The sequence below is a fragment of the Pleurodeles waltl genome, chromosome 12 (assembly GCF_031143425.1).
Source record: "Pleurodeles waltl isolate 20211129_DDA chromosome 12, aPleWal1.hap1.20221129, whole genome shotgun sequence".
NCBI lineage: Eukaryota > Metazoa > Chordata > Amphibia > Caudata > Salamandridae > Pleurodeles > Pleurodeles waltl.
Window position 1 is genome coordinate 532,551,597 of NC_090451.1, and position 16,783 is coordinate 532,568,379.

Sequence of the window (16,783 nt, forward strand, 5' to 3'; positions counted from 1 at the left end):
GCACCCTCGCCTACCATCCTCTAGGTCCACGTCCAACCTTCTGCAACTTCATTGCCGACTTCATCGCCCCCTCACCACGGACTCCCAACAAGTACATTTTCCTCAGCGACCTTTCCATCTCCCTGAACAAAATGACATCAATACTACCAACCTTCTTGACAACATGAACAACATCGGACTCACCAAAGCAGTCTACAACCCCACACACACCGCAGGCCACCTTCACCTCCAGTGACCACATCAGGTACAGCCACACCACAGAACTCACATGGACCCGCTACCTCCTTGTCTACTTCAACATCACTAGCTCACTGACCTCTGCCTCCAGTCTGCCCAAAGTCCCCCACCATAGCTGGAGCAAACACTCAAAAGACACTTGGATCAATGTCCTCAACACCACCCACCCCATCTCCTCCACCAACCTAACTTTATTGGATTTTATTGTAAAGGTTTCAGTGAACACATCAGTTGGTGCTTACAGTTTTACAACAGCAGTAGACAACATGTGGCAGGGTACCAAACAAGCAGCAGAGGATTATATAAATGCCCTGCACTGGAACACTGCAAACCTTCACTTTACAAGTGAATTAAGTCAGACAGAGGTGACCTTTTTAGACCTGAAGGTCTTTGTGAGGGAAGGTAATCTCCAGACTTGTGTGTATAGGAAGCCCAAAGCAAGCAATTCGTTGTTGCACGCCAGTAGTCATCAGCCTCGCAGTTTAAAGAACAGTATTGTGTACAGTTAAAAGAATAGAATCCCGTATGGTGAGCTACTGCGCATGAACCGTACCTGCACCTCAGAGTATTATCAAGTGGCTGAGGCAGATACGCTTCATAGGTTTAAGAAACCTGGATATACTGAAACCATCCTGCAGAATGCAAAGGACAAGGTGGCATTGATGAAAGGTGAGGATTTGCTAGTGGAAAGAAGGAATGAGAAAAAGGAAGAGAGTTCCGTAAGATTAATAACTGAGTATTCCACTAGTTCCTACGACCTAATAAAATCCTCAGGAAATACTGACAAACTTTGAGATTGGATAATGAGATTGGATAATGTAATTGGAGGAATAATTTCACCACATTCCCTAATTACCTACAGACTACCAATATCTCAAAAGGATCAATTAGTACGTAGCCATTATGTAAGAAAGGAACGGAATGGCAGAGCGATTGCAGGCTTTTTCCTCTGTACCAAATGAAAGTCTTGTGCAGGAAGTAAGAAGGTTAAATATTTTGAGTTGCCAGGCACACAGATTAAGGGCAGAATCATGAAATACTTGAGCTGTAGCTCCGAGTATGTGGTTTACTGTCTGGTATGTCCCTGGATATGAGATATGTGGGGAGCACGGTGCATCCAGCAAAGAGAAGTGTGTTGGAGCACATGAGAGCAATCAAATCACTAAGAAAGACCCCACATACCTGGTGGCTAGACACTTCGAGGCAATGCACCGGAGTGATCAAAGCCAACTGAGATAGTTCTGTCTAGATCAGATACCCAAAAACGAAAGGAGGGTGGAGACAGAATCAGAAAACTTTGTCAATTGGAGTCCAGGTATATCATTACTTTGTAAACCAAAGCCCCTGGAGTTCGAATAGTGATAAGGAGTTAGAGATTCATGTGGGGGACTAATATGAGACTAACAGTCTATTGTGAGGTGGTCACATTTCAAGGGTTGTGGGAGAGAATGGCGGCAGGGGGAAGGTAAGGGTTTCCCTGGCAGAGGCTTGAACGAAGAATGCCCATTCAGAGGGTAATAAAGCCTAGGTTGAGGTATACCAATGTCGGCGAGGGGTATTTACATATGATGTGATTTCCCAGATAATTGAATAATTTAATGAGAGAGAAGTGGGAACCTCCAACTATGACAGGGAGTGCACTGTCATTATCCCATCCATGGCGGTATTTGGTATCACTGTATTAGGGCATCTGTGGGAACACCAATGAATCACAACCATAAAACTGAAAGGTCCCAATTGGGGGCGAAATTAGATACTTCTTACAGGATCCTTAAAGACTGATTCAAGATTAGCCAGATTTAGGGTATGCCCGAAATTTTGTGCTCTTTCATTATGGGGGGGAAGGGGGGGGGAGGGAGGGGGAATAAATCCAGGAACCGAATACAGTTTATAGACCCCTTCATGTGCTGAGAAAATGTGTTTGAGTAACACTTGTTTATGTGGGAATGGCAAGGTTCTGATGTCTCTTCCTTACCTCACGGACCTTGAAATGTATAAGATGAAATGGATTTGATTGAAGGTCTTGGAGGGTGAATATTTATTTATGCATGGATTTGAAATAAATTTTCTGATAATCATTGCTTCTTGAAAATATTGTGGGATAAAATGTACTTACAAAATTGCCACCATCGTCCTCTAAGCAACAACATGAGTTTGTTGATGTGTTTTAGAAAGAAAGTCCTTTGTTGTTGTTGATGAATTATGTGATCAAATGGTATAATTCTTTGTTTGAAAAAGTATGCTGGTTTGTGGTGTCACTATCATTGAGAAAGGCTTAGAGCCGAAAATCATCTGTACCCTTAATTAATTAATTTTTTTAACGCTATGCCCTTCCATGTGATGAAATTTTGTGTGTGGTTGTGGGCTTCACCCTCATGTTTGACTGGCACCCACTATGGGAGGAACGGCAGTTTTGGTGAAGACACTGACAGATATATATATATATATATATATATATATATATATATATATATATATATATAGTATTCCTGCAGTCTGGATTAGACTAGCCAGCAATGTCTCACAGTGTAACGTCTTTGTGGCCCATCGACACAGTAGGAAAGTCATGGGTGGGGGGTTTAAGGCGAGCAGGAGATGGGATAAAACAAGGGCGGAGGTTTCTCTCCTTTAATGAGTCTGTCAGGCTATATTGTGGTGATCACTCTGAGGGGATGGGACTGTCCTGGGGCTCCTTGAGAGCAGTCAGCAGTTCCTCCCAGTCTGATGCTATGGGCCTCCTTCACAGCCCCCACACTTCTTTGCATGGGAGTGCTGTGGCTAGGCTCTGCCCCATTTCAGTGTTGTTGCCCACCAGCATGTCACTCCTGGCACCACAGCAGTCTTCCAAGGCATAGCTATTAAGCTGCGTGCCAGTAACAATACCAGATCAATGAAGCAGGTCGTGGCCCTCTGGCTGTCTGCACCTGTAAAGGCCTAGCACACAGCCATGCAGTCAAGGTCAGTACAGCCTATTGTAGTGGACAATGCATTTGTGACTTACGTGCAAAGGTTGCAGGCCATCGGGTAGCTACAAAACATGTGGAGTAGATTCAGCCCAGCTGCATTATAGCATAGGCAGGCCGAAAAAGCTTCAGTGTAGATTTTATGAAGCGTGGCCAGGGTGAGGTACTCTCTCTGCAGAATATTGTGCTGGATATACTGGAAGTGGGTGTTGGGGGAAACCTTCAGAGGATACAGCACTATTCTGGCCCAATCTTTCAAGGTTAATGCACAGCCAATGCCTCACTCTGAGGCCTGTCTAAATATGTCTAGGGGATCTTGCCAAATGTGAGTTAGTGCTTTGGCCAGCCAGGTAACCAAATGACAGCATTCGCCCATCATGTGCATGACTTGGACCAACGGGTGCACGTCAGGTTCCGAGCCCACTATCGCCCACAGTCTCTCCATCTCTCCCATCAGTGGCCTATGGGCCAGAAAGTGGCCTAAAGGTAGGCCTACCATGTGCATCAGTTGATCGAAGGGGATAAGGGTCCTATCCAGAAAGAGGTCACCCAGGGTGCTTATGCCCCCACCCTCAGTGCTCCATAATCTCTCAGATCTCCTCCAACAACCTAGACCACAATGTCAGAAACTTAAAAAACTGGATCATCAACTGTGCTGACAGGGTCTCTCCCAACCGCAACAACACCCAAAGAAGGTCCACCAAGTATGCAAGCTGGTACACTTAAGACCTCAGAAGAGCTAATCGACATAGTAAACAACTGGAAAGGAGATAGCGCACCACAAAGGACACAGCCTGCTAGACTGTTTTCATGAAAGCCCTCAACCTCTACCAAAGACAGTTGAGAGAATCAAAGCAAACGGCCTTAGCTTCATGCATAGAATCCAGTTCCCATAACAGAAAAGAACTCTTTAACATGATCAAAGAATTCTCCAATCCCTCAGCTGCAACAAACACTAGTACCTGCTCACAGGAACTCTGCGACAACTTTGCAAAATTCCTCCACAACAAGATCGCTAACATCTACAGAATCTTCAAACCTCAATCCAAGACCACCAACTTCTTCAAGCAACACATTGACCCCACTATCACACCAGACACCTGACTAACCGAGTGGAGCCAGCTCGCCCCACAGAAGCTACCCTTTCTTCTCTGGACCTCCCCATCTCTTCCAGAGTTCTGAAAGTCCCTGAAGACCTGGCTATTTGGCTAATCAACTGGACTCTGACAGCGTCTGGATACCCTCACAGGTGACAAGAAGCGCTCTGCAAATCTACTGACTGATTGTTCTTTGACATGGGTGCAAGAAAGTATATAGAGCAAACATTTACAGTCAGCTAATAATATACTTAAATATATGAGTGCATGTAAACATGAGGTGAATGCCTTTCCACAAGAAGGTCCCATTCACAGCGTGAAGGGTTTCCTCTCATTTTGTCCGGGATGTTCTTTTAGGTCTGGCCAGGAGACAATATTAACCGCCTCACCAGCCCCATGCTTTCACAATTTAAAATGTTTATATATGTACACACAAACGGACGTTGGATAAGTCCTCACCCCCCAACTGGTCTGCTCAGGTGTCATTCATATGCTGCTTCCTTCCACATAGCATGGGGTAGAGTAGGCCACATCAGTCATTGGCACTTTTGCACTTTGAGTGATGGCGTGTTGCCTGACCACATGAGCACAGGTGTCTAAAACAGAGTGCATTTTAATGCTAGGCATACGTGCTGGGGCTGCTGGGCGACTCCTTTGTGGGCTTCTTTCACATTGGAGTTGCTTGCAAAAGACAAATAAATAAGTAAATAAATGTTACATGCTTGTCAAGGCCAGACTTATTGCTTAGCTACTGCTTGTTTTAATTTCAAGCTTGGCTCTAACCTTTTGTTATATAGAACTTTAAATGTTAACGAGAAATGGTTAAAAAGCCACATATCAACAACATAAACAAGCTGAGGCTGAGGGGGACCCCTCAGTATTACTGTGCGCAGCAAGTCCCTGTCTACAGGACCACCCTTGTCCGCAGACATCTCTGCAGTGGAGAACAGAAAAAGTTACTTAAAATACAGATCCAACAGTCTCCTCTGCATCAGCAAGTAGACCATGTGCGACCACTGCACAGATGCCAGCTCGAGAAGGGCATCCTGCTTCCTAACCAGGATGGGCCACTCTTTCGCCACACCTTCTCCACCAGGGAATCCAGACATGGCCAATTGTTGAGCGTGCCCTCATCAAATGCATGAAAGCCACAAGTACGTCCAGCATCTTGCCGCACCCACCTTCAGCATTCTCGTGGCATCCAGCTTGCCTCACTACTTAATATCATCACATGGTTACAACACTCCCCCTCCTCCTCCTTCAGCAAGCTAAGTGAGCCATCCCAATAGACTTCTTCCCAAGTGTGAAACAGCAGACATCAGTGGTGGGTACTAGACCTCAGGCACGAGTGAGGGGCTTTAGAGCCGGACGTACATATGTACATGTGAGAAAAAAATGTCTTACAAATGACTGCAGTCCAGCTTTCCAAATGGCCATGGTACCATTTCCTACACCTCTTAGCATTCAGTTTGTACCTGTGGCCAATCAGATATCGCCAGAATCACCTGTTTCAGGAAAGTCGACCTTTATTGAAGGCCCACGTTTGCAGCTGAACTTGCCACTCTTGTGTCTTTATTCAGAAGGCTGTTTATTATTCCAGGACCAGCTGAAACCAGGTGAATGCCCAGACATAAGCATACTTATGAGCAGTATTTTAAAAATGTATCTTAACTAAGATTTTATTGGAATTCTGTGGAATATACAGTAAGAATAAATAAACATAGAAAATAAGCATTGCTGGTGGTTTGGGGCTAATTGTCAGTACACCCCTTATAGTTTTTAATTTGTGCTATTGGTGAGCATCAACACTCATTTCAATCAATCAATCAATAACTTTATTTGAATACCAAAAGTATCCATCAAATTATAACGTACATAATAAAATGCATACATTACTTAATAAAGCATGATCATAAAACCAAAAGCTAAAATCCAATGCAGTGGCGACAATGTACAGAGCAGTGCAATGATCTCTTCAACGGGCCTCATGGCTCCCCGAGCTCATGCTACTGCCTCCAGAAACGCACCTACGTGGGCGATGCCTCTGCGTCGATACGCTGTGCAAAAAGGTTGAGGGCAGCCCGAAGGTTATTGATATTAGGCTATTTTACCAGGGGGATCAAAAAGTGCTTCGAATACATAGAATAATAACCAAAAAATGTTTTAAAGTGTATCATGGTTTGCCCTGATTTCCTGTCACGGGGGCAGGTATGGAATCAAGATTAGCTTTAAAGCCAGTGGAAAACACAGCGAGTCCTTTATCTTACCAGCCCTGTAATGAAACAACAGACTTCTCTCTAATGGCCAATATGTCTAGTAAAAGATCCCGCAGGCGAGTTGTCTACTACAAGATTCAGATAGGCAGCCACACTGGCCTTCCCCCTCTCTGTGACCAACCTTCCGGTATCGGCTAGATTAAACAATGCTTGCTGTAGCTGTTTCTCCCTCAGGGTCTGTAAACACACGCTGAAAACCGGCCGCGCACTGGCTGGATTTCACACTGGCTATCCAGGGGATTTCGAAGCCTTTATCACAGTTAAGGCAATCCATGAAGATATCTCATGTAAGGCTCGCCTCCTTATTTGTCCACACTGCCAACCCTAACAAAGGTGGGCGAGCTCTACTATAATCGCCTATATATGGGAATTCTCTGTGACATATCTGGGGGGAAGATGAAACAGGCACTGCAAGAACCCTCCAACAGAACCTGTTATGTCACATCTTTGGGTACCCCATACCTCTGTTTTGTATGTTACTGTTGGGATGCACCGTTTTCTACAAATTTGGAAAAGGGGCAAAAGTGCTCCTCCAGCCCTAGGTTGAGGCAAGCTAAATAAAGTGCCAACACTCATTTTTGGACATGGGAGCCTATTTTTTGCAGTAGGACAATTTGGAAACATGAGTGGTTACTGGGGCAAAAGAGGGCTAGCGAGACTCCATTAAGTAAAGAGGGCTAGCTGGAGTCCATTAAGTAAAGGGAGTTAGCGAGAGTCCATTTAGTAAAGAGAGTTAGCAAGAGTCCATTTAGTGAAGAGAGCTAGCGAGATTCTATTAAGTAAAGAGAGCTAGCGAGAGTCCATAAAGTAAAGAGAGCTAGCGAGAGTCCATAAAGTAAAGAGAGCTAGTGGAAGTCTATTTAGTAAAGTGAGCAAGTGACAGTCCATTTAGTAAAGTGAGCTAGCGACAGTCCATTTAGTAAAGAGAGCTAGTGAGAGTCTATTTAGTAAAGAGAGCTAGCGACAGTCCATTTAGTAAAGAGAGCTAGTGAGAGTCTATTTAGTAAAGAGAGCTAGCGACAGTCCATTTAGTAAAGAGAGCTAGTGAGAGTCCATTTAGTAAACAGAACTAGTGACAGTCCATTTAGTAAAGAGAGCTAGTGGGAGTCTATTTAGTAAAAGTGAGCAAGTGACAGTCCGTTTAGTAAAGTGAGCTAGTGACAGTCCATTTAGTAAAGAGAGCTAGTGAGAGGCCATATAGTAGATACTAAGAAAATAGGCAAGTCATGACAACAGCAATAGGCAAGGTGTGAAACATCCATACCGAGACGTGAGAGTGTGCCACTTTCGAGAAGGCAAGGCCCTCTGCATCAGTGCTTTTCCGGGTCAGATTCCGAATGTGGTCATAGGCTGACAGAGTCATGTAATCGTAGCATCCATCTGCGACATACGCTAAAAACGTAAGAGAAAGATCAAACATCAGTATTTTGGCAACTGTTGAAGAAGGAACAAGAAGTGATATCAATGCATCGCTAGAAAAAAGTAGTAGTGACCTGTCTCAAGAGGACATACTTTATGATTCCATTATACCATTCAAAAAATAAAAAGTGTGGGAAACAGTATTTTTAATGCTTAGCAGTGCGAACTCCCTATTGGAAGGGGCAGGGAGGGGGGAGAGTTTGGCAGATATGGTAATCTGCCAAGTTGGTGGCAGAATACCCTGCCTGGCAAACAGACAGTCTACCCACTCTATTTAGAGTACCCAGGGCCGGACAGGGAACCCAAAGCAGCCAGGCACATTTTGTCAGACCAGCCCCCATAGGGTGCATAGCGAGCAAGGGAGACTCACCACTACAAGTGGGGTTGGCGTGTTTCCTCCCCCCCAAAATGGTAAAAAATGGCAAAAATAGCGCCAACAACACATTTTTTCAAGATATATTCAATTGTATTTGCTTTTAAAGCATAATAAATGATCACCTTAGAGTCCACCTGGAAACAACAATGATTGTTGGGGCTATTCAATCATTCCCTCTTCACCCCCAGTGGTGCCCCTCATGTCTCCATTACCCCTCTCTCACATGTATTTCATTTGTATTACAGCACCACTCATACCAGTGTAGGATGTCAGAACACTTTACATCACACACACATACAAGACAATGAATCATACGTGTAGGAAATGTGACATAAGACAAAAGGGAATACCAGGTTTAGAATTTACATGTCATCCATACAGTTAGGCATTTTTTTTTTTTTTTTTACAAGAGTTTGGTCTGGATAAGCATTAACTCAGAATTCAAAATCGAACACAATAGTTGGGGATGGATTTACTGATAAGAATGTATTTCTACCCAAACTTTTACCAACATTAGGATAATGAAAGACTGGGGAAAAAAACATACTTTGCGAACCTGTACAATGCAGTTTGCAGGCAGGCAGTTCATAGCTCACTGTGCTATTTTACGATTGCAAGCTATAAAATGCAAGTTACAAAAGGCTCTCTGTGACAAAAGCATTAACCCACTGAGCTATGCACATTAAATAAAGTTCTGTGATCTGCATGGTACACGTTCTTTGAGGCAGGCATATTAAACCACTGCGTTAATTTAGATGAGTCAAAACTGCCAATGGACAAAACTCCAGTCTCTCTCCAGCAGGAAGATTAATCACTAGAGATAATAACCTTGATACTTATCTTGAAAGAAAACTGCTGGATACACAAGAACCTCTGCCCAGCCTATTTTGTTACCGGAGGCCAATATCATAACACTGCTGCAAAACAGACCCCAGTGACAAAACCGTCCCCTCCACCCTCCTGGGAAAACGTCAAATACACGGTCCGGCCAGTCCAGCCTTGAGAGTACAGCAAATATCATGTTTCCCGGCGTTGAAGACCCCACTGGCTCTAACCACAGAAACCATAGACCGACTACACATGTACTATTGATCTAAGTACCTTAGACTATCTGCCCTATTAATGGTGGATGTACTGACATCATTTTTTTCCCTGTTTGTAACCTCTAAGGAAAGTCTATGGGTCTTGAACAGAAAAAAATAACATGCATTGGCAAAGCCAATAGGCCTCGCCTATTCAAGAGCGATTGGCTTTGCCAATGTGTTTTAGACACGTTGTTCACCATCGTGGCTGCTATTCAGTATGGCTAAAAGTTAGTGTCTTAGGGGAGAGTCGTGCGGAGTGTTGTAGTGTGGAATGCAGAATAGTGGAGCCCTGTAGAGTGCCATACACTGTAGAGGCATAGAGTAGAGTGGACTGGTGTAGAATGCAGTGGCATAGATTGTTACAGAGTAAAGTGCACTGGCACAGAATGCATTGACATAGAATGCAGTGGCATAGAGTGCAGTGTTGCAGAATGGCATGGAGTACAGCAGCATAGAGTGAAGTTGTATAGAGTAGATTGGTGTGGCCTAGACTGGAGTGATGTAGAGTGCAATCGCAAAGAGTGCAGTAGTGTAAAGTAGGGTGCTGAAGAGTGCAGTGGAATTGAGTAGAGTGGCACAGGGTTGATCATATTAAAGTAGTTGTTTTGCAACCCACTTCAGAATTAACAAAAACATGTGCTTCAATTGTACAGTCATAATTCTAATATATTCTGAAATACTTACACAGTTAGTTTAAATGTTGTTGTGTGCTAGAAAAAAACATTTTTTCTACCCTCAATATCCAACAAGATTGTCACATAAATCTGCTCACGTTGAAGTCACAGAAAGAAAAGTAAACAAGCGCCCTTACAAGACAGCGTCTGGCACTCAACCTCAGTCTTTGAATGTGTAGCAAATGTGACGAGATAAGATTAAGATTTAAAGGTCTGTTAACAGAAAGCGAGTTAGTGGAAGAATACTGAAAACATGATTTAGGTAACAGGAGGGTAAAACAACCTGGAGAGCCTAAAGAAAATAAAGCAAGCAAGTGGAAAGGCATCCTGTCACTAGGGTGCAGTTGCATGAGGGGAGGTCTGCAACAAGTGGGTCAGAGGCTTCCCTGAAGGGGCATCTCAAGGCTGCATATAAGGAACAATAGTAATCTGTGAACACCCCTGCATTATCTGTTGAGTTGTACATACCCTTCGACCCTCAACAGTGAGGAGCAGGACCAAACAGGAGGTGGTGTTTAGTATGGTAAACAAGTATAGTAATTTGCTCGATTTGTCCCCCCATTCATATACTCTCCTTATCGAAGCCATCCAGCACTGGTGTGCCTCTTTGACAGAGAGTTGTTGCAAGGACGCTCTAGTGACATCCTACCTGCACCACACAGACTCTGTCTGATGTTAGAGATAGTCTCGTTCCAGGGGTAAAACCCTGGTCTTCAGGTCAGTTATGTGGCTGCACTTCCAGGGCCGGACCTGGAACCCAAAGCAGCCCTGGCATATTTTGTCAGATCAGACCCCATAAAGTGCATCCTGAGTGAGCCTGAGCACTACAATGGGGCTTGGGGGGCTCTCTTACCCAAGCAAATTTGGGCAAAAATGGCACAACACATTTTTCATTATATATTATATTAGGTTTTAAAGCACAGTTAATGATGACTTTACAGTGCAACAGGATGTGGCAATCTTTATTGGGGGGTCTTCAATGATTCCCTCACAATCCCCCTCTAAGAGTGCCTCTCATCTCTCCATAGCCTCTTTCTCATACAAATGTAGTTTGTTTTATAGCGCCTCTCTTACCAGCTTAGGGTGTTGGAGCACTTTACATCACACATATACAGGGGCAATGAATCATACGTGAGTAAATCAGTGCTTAGAAAATGTTACATAAGACAAAGGGGACTGCAAGGTGTAGGAGGCACATCATCCATACTGGTAGCATTTTTTAAGAGTGCTTGATATGGGGAAACTCAGGATTCACAATGTAACACAGTGGTTAAGGTGACTTTACTAATAACAATTTATTTCTACCCAAACAAACACTTTTTTAGCAAAATTAGGATAATGAAAGACTGGGGGGTGGGTGGAACATAACTTTCTAACCTGTACCATGCAGTTTGCCTGCAGGTCTTTGATGGCAGTTCATACCTCACTGTGCTAGATTATGACTGTAACTTATGAACTGCACAGCAACAAAAGGATCTCTGTGACAAAACCACCATCCCCCAGAGCACTGCCCATAAAATACTGTTCTGTGATTTGCATAGTACACTCTCTGTGCAGCAGGCATAATAACCCTCTGTGCTAACTTAGAGTCAAAACTGCCACTAGATAAAACCCCAGTCTCTCTCCAGCAGGTACATTATTCACCAGAGTTATCTTTTTCACGTTGTCATTGTTGTCTAAAAACTATTGGATACACAAGGAACTCTGCAGTGCTTTCAAAACTGCTGTAGTGCTACTAATCAGCCCGCCCACTCCAGTAACAAAAGCATCCCCTCAGCCCTTCTAGCCGCCTGGGGAAACGCCGGTGCCCGATACGGCCTGCCCGGCCTTGTGTACTTGTCACGTTCTGTGCCTTTTCAGTAGGCTCTGGCAATGCCTGATATGGACGCCTCCCCAGCTGGCCACCGTGTGCCCAAGGAGGCCCCTGTGTCATTGCTGAGATCGAAGAAGGTCCTCACCTCCTCGGCTGAATACTGTGCGAATTGTTTCTCTGCTAGACACATGGTGCCAGATATAGGGAAGATGCGTCTCCCAAAAGCCAAAGCTTAGCATCACGGGAGAAGCATCAGATATGCCTTGGGCAAGTATGTGGGAGGCAGCTGCGAGAGTGAGAACAGTGGCAAGAAGGAAGAGTACATCAATACGCAATGTTGTTTTGTTTGTGTCCAACATGTGGGTGTAAACAAAAGTATTTACTTGCGATATTTGTCATGTGTCATATAAACTTAAAGTGTCAACTCATTAACACAGCCCAACTCGGTTCCTGCTCCCCCACCACCCCACCAAGTGGGCCCAGTGGGGTACAAGTCAAGTGCCATCATGTAATTAAAGTCACCATCAATGATAGTAACCATTGTGGGTGAACGCAGTATTTCGTATTTCCGGGGGTGGGATGAACCACATATAAATGCTGAATAGGTCGTAGTGGTGGCCCTCAAAAACCCCTCTACCACAACGTATCTCCCAAGGAAATCAGTTTGTATGGATGAAAGTGCGTCCCAGGCCAACCTTTGCAGGTAAAGTAGAACGAGCGTTTGCAAAGCAATGGGCCTCGCGTTTGCTCGAGTTAGAGCTATTAGCGTTGTTAACTCTTAACCGGACTCTTCTTGCCACATAAATTGAAAGAAAAAAAACGAGCGCGATCGCGCTATGTAAAACACAGCGCAATTGTGCTGAAATTGAAAACCAAAAAACAGAGTGCAACTGTGCTATGTAAAACCAAGTGTGATCGCGCTGCATGGAAAATAAAAAGATAAAGTAGTGCACAAACCAGGCTGAAAACATGGAGTCTCGTATGTTTTCAGTAGTTGGCCGGTGCGCTCGAGGAGGGTTAACCACTGGAAAAGGCATGGCGTATGCATGCCTTTCACTAATGAAATCAAGCGGATTTTAAAAGGCAAGCCCAAGAACCAATGAAAGTGACAGGGGTGACATGGGCATGATTAAAAGCTCAAAGAGAGATTACAACAGGGACGGAGCACTTGTGCGCTCAACCCTAAAAACAAAAAGGAATCTTACAAAGTAACTTCCACCCTAGAGCAATCTAGAGCCATCCCAGGAACCCCTGTGGACCCTACCAGAGTTACTTAAAGAGGGGAAGGGGGAAGAGGATGAGGGGTGAGGACGCACCCAGTGCAGTGGATGAGTGATAGTGATGCTGTGAGCTCTCCTGTGGCTCCCATACACCCCGGCAGTGTGGGCGCTCTATTTTTTCTTCTCTCTTGATGGTTTGCCCTTGCCTACCAGCTCTCCTAATGAATCTTCAGGTTCCAACGGGAATTCGCTTTCTTTTGTTGTTGCATGATCCATGATGCTCTAAAGCCCCTGTGAGGCTGAATTGTTATTTGTCTATCTGTCACATATACATTTTCATTGATATTAAATACTTGTAACTGTAATATATTGTTTTCTGCCGTGCCCGGGGAAACTGTATGTATTCCAAAAATATTTTATAAAAAGAATTTAATAAACATTTATCTTATATGAAAGAACAATGAAGGTGGGCATTTAGACCTGTGAACAAACTGGAGAATTGTGAGGTAAACTAATTGCAGCACATTTTCCTGTTTCCACATGTTTTGAGTTGTACAGCTGAACCACATGTGATGCGTTATTACAACCCCTTTCATAGCACAGAAATATGGTATCCTTTACTATCGCCAGGAGGATCCTTGTAACACTGACTATTAAAACTTGTGAAAAAAATAAGAGAAGCAACGTTGCTACCACATGTTGTTTTGCAACTTACACGCAAAAAAACTAAATCATGGGTGATACCCAGCAATAATGTTATTAGTGCTATTAAGCTTTGCATTACACGTTTGGTTTGGACTCTAAATTAGCCCACAAGACTAACAGAAGCAAAACTAAAGCTGGTTCAAATGAGATACAACTTACAACCCTAATTATGGATTCACTGGCAATGCCACTTGCTGGACTGCAGGATAGAGCTTGTCTTAAGGTTTACGAGATCCGCCGCATAGCCACCCACTGTGTCACTTTTGGTCTCTGTTCAGTTGGAAAATTAGAAAGAAGTTTCTCAAGTGAGCTGTGGAAGTGAATGACGTAATCTGGGTATACAAAACCCAAGCAATCTATTTCTGGTCAGCATGGAGCAGTGTCTTGGTAGATGAACTCCAGGAGTCTTCAATAGATCACCTCCTTCTTCATCTTGGGTGCAATCAAGTCGATGACGACTCTTGGCAACCATATAGAAAGATTGTCTCCAGAATGCAGTCTTCTATTTTGGTCCTCAGACTTCTAAACGATCTATTTGTTGCTGTTGTGATTGAGTTTACTCATGCTGCTGCTGGTCGTCCTTTTCCTCTTTTTCCTCCAACTTTTCCCCGCTTCACAATATTTTCCAGGGAACTAGGGCTCCACATTATGTGTACAAAGTATGCATCCAAAGTATGAGTGCTGTGATCTAGTCATTTGTGCTTTACGTGAAAGTACATGCTTGATTTGATAAAGAATACATCTGTTTGTTTTCCTTGCTGTCCATGGTATTCCTAGAAGCCTCCTCTAACAGCAGAGTTCTCTTCCTGTCCTGTTTCTTAATTCTTTCTGTGTCACAGGAATAGCGTAATTCATATGATTCTGGCCTTGATTCTTGTATGTATATTAGTGGGTTTGAACATCTTTTGCGGGTTTGAACATCTTTTCCAAGTTTTTCTTTGGAGCTCTGCCCAGAGCTAAGCTGCAGCATGACCTGACTGTTGGAAACTTTATTATGATGGTTAACCACAGGCAAAAGAAGCTGTCCACCACTTTAGGGTGTTCACCGTCAACTTTAAAGCTTATTGTTGCAACCATTGTCACCACTTTGGTCTCTTCCACCTTTAGTTATAGTCCAATTCTTCCAGCATGCGCTAAAGGTTTTATTATGAGGGTTGTCAGGGCTTATTGGCTGACAACTCTGCGAGCTGCATCATCAGCATATCTAAGGATATTTCTGTTTGTTCTGCAATTATGAATCCACACTCATCTTCTACGCCAGCTTGTCTCATTATGCATTTTGCATATACCTTCATGGAAAGGGTCAAATAATTTTGCCTTGTCTAACTCCTTTGTCAGTCTGAAACTGGTCTGTTTCACCCGGTTCTGACTTGACTGTGGCTTCTTGTGCAATGTGTGGGCTATGCAACACAGCAATGAGATGTACTGTGAAACGCACTGCTGTAAGAACTGTTGACACTTTGACATGGTTGACACAATCAAAAGCCCTGATATAATCAATAAAACACATGTTTATTTGCCTTTAGTAGTCCTTGTTTTTTTTAGCTGTTGCGATGGCATCAGCAGTGCTGTAGCTTGCTTCTAGGTCTTTTTAGAACCCAGCTGGCACATCTAGCAAGTCTCTTCCATGTAAGGCTCTAATTTGTGTTGAAGTGTTCTGAGCATTATCTTGCTGTCACGTAAAATTTGAAATTTGGTCGCTTGTTTGCATGACCTATGAGGCATGGTTTGATTGGTATTGGAATGTAAACTGATCTCTTCCAATCAGTTGGACATTGCATTGTTTTTCAAATCTGTTGGCACAGTTGTTAAGAACCCTGATGGATTTGCTTATTGGATTTGCAATATGTCTGTTACAGTGCAATCAGTTCCCGTAGCTTTCCCCCTTGTCAGCATTCTTCGGACTGATCTGAGCTCTTCCATTATTACATTTTTTGGTGTGAAGTCACTGTCCTCTAGGATATCTTGGATGGTACCAGCCACTTTATAGATGTCCAGCAGACCGTTTTTGTCTGCATGGGGAAGTGTATTGGCTAGAAGACCTCTAGCAGACCTTTTTACAATCTCAACAGAGTTATGTTTTCAGGAGGTGATCTCCAGCAGACCCTTTCTGGTCTGTGTAGATCTATGTCTTTGGTGTGTGATCTCCAGCAGACCATTTTTTTTCTTGCTCGCTGCACACTGGATTTAAGCTAGCCTGGCTGATGAGGGTTGGTACCCCAAAACCGGTCAGAGGATGCTTGTTTCCAGTCCATGGAGGACTTGGCTTGGCAGTTCGGGCTGGACTGCACCCATGGGGAGCAGGGTTAAGATCAATTTGCATATGGCTGGGCCCAGCCTGGGGTGACGTGGCGAGCAAAATAAAGATGGATTAAACCCAGATCTGTGACTGAGGGTGAGTGTTGGAAAAGTTTCAACACTCCGTCCATCACTTTATTTTGTGGTGTTGCTATGTTCACCCTAAGTGGCCAGGGTATGCCCAGACATGGGTCACTTGCTCGCTGCACCACTGGATTCAAGGCAGCATTGCTGATGAGGTGGTGATACCCTAAAACCAGTCCCAGGATGCTTGCTTCCAGTCCAAGGAGGCCCAGGCTTGGCAGTTCAGGCTGGACTGCTGGGGAGCAGGGCCAAGAGTGGTTTGCATATGGCTGGGTCCATCCTGGGGTGACCTGGCGAGCATAATAATGATGGGTTAAACCCAGATCGGTGACTGGGGGCAAGTGTTTGAAAAGTTTCAACACTCCGTCCATCATTTTATTTTGTGGTGCTGCATGGAACGGTGTCTTGGCTACATGGTCTCCAGCAGACCCTATGTAAATATATCCCACACAGATGCCCCAATCCATCATCTGCTCTTGGTGATCTGAGGCCAACTCCTAAGTGAAGAGACAGTGGTCACTCTCTAGTCTGATCAT

At 44.0% G+C, this 16,783-nt stretch overlaps 1 protein-coding gene across 4 annotated transcripts in view; it reads right to left on the minus strand.

Moving 5' to 3' along the window:
* Positions 1-16,783, minus strand: part of FCSK (fucose kinase) — a 579,999-nt gene that overhangs the window by 128,855 nt on the left and 434,361 nt on the right. For all 4 annotated transcript variants that reach the window (XM_069217519.1, XM_069217520.1, XM_069217522.1 and 1 more), the window contains one exon: positions 7,838-7,965. In XM_069217519.1, the coding sequence (XP_069073620.1) occupies positions 7,838-7,965 (128 nt within the window). The remainder of the gene's footprint in view (positions 1-7,837; positions 7,966-16,783) is intronic.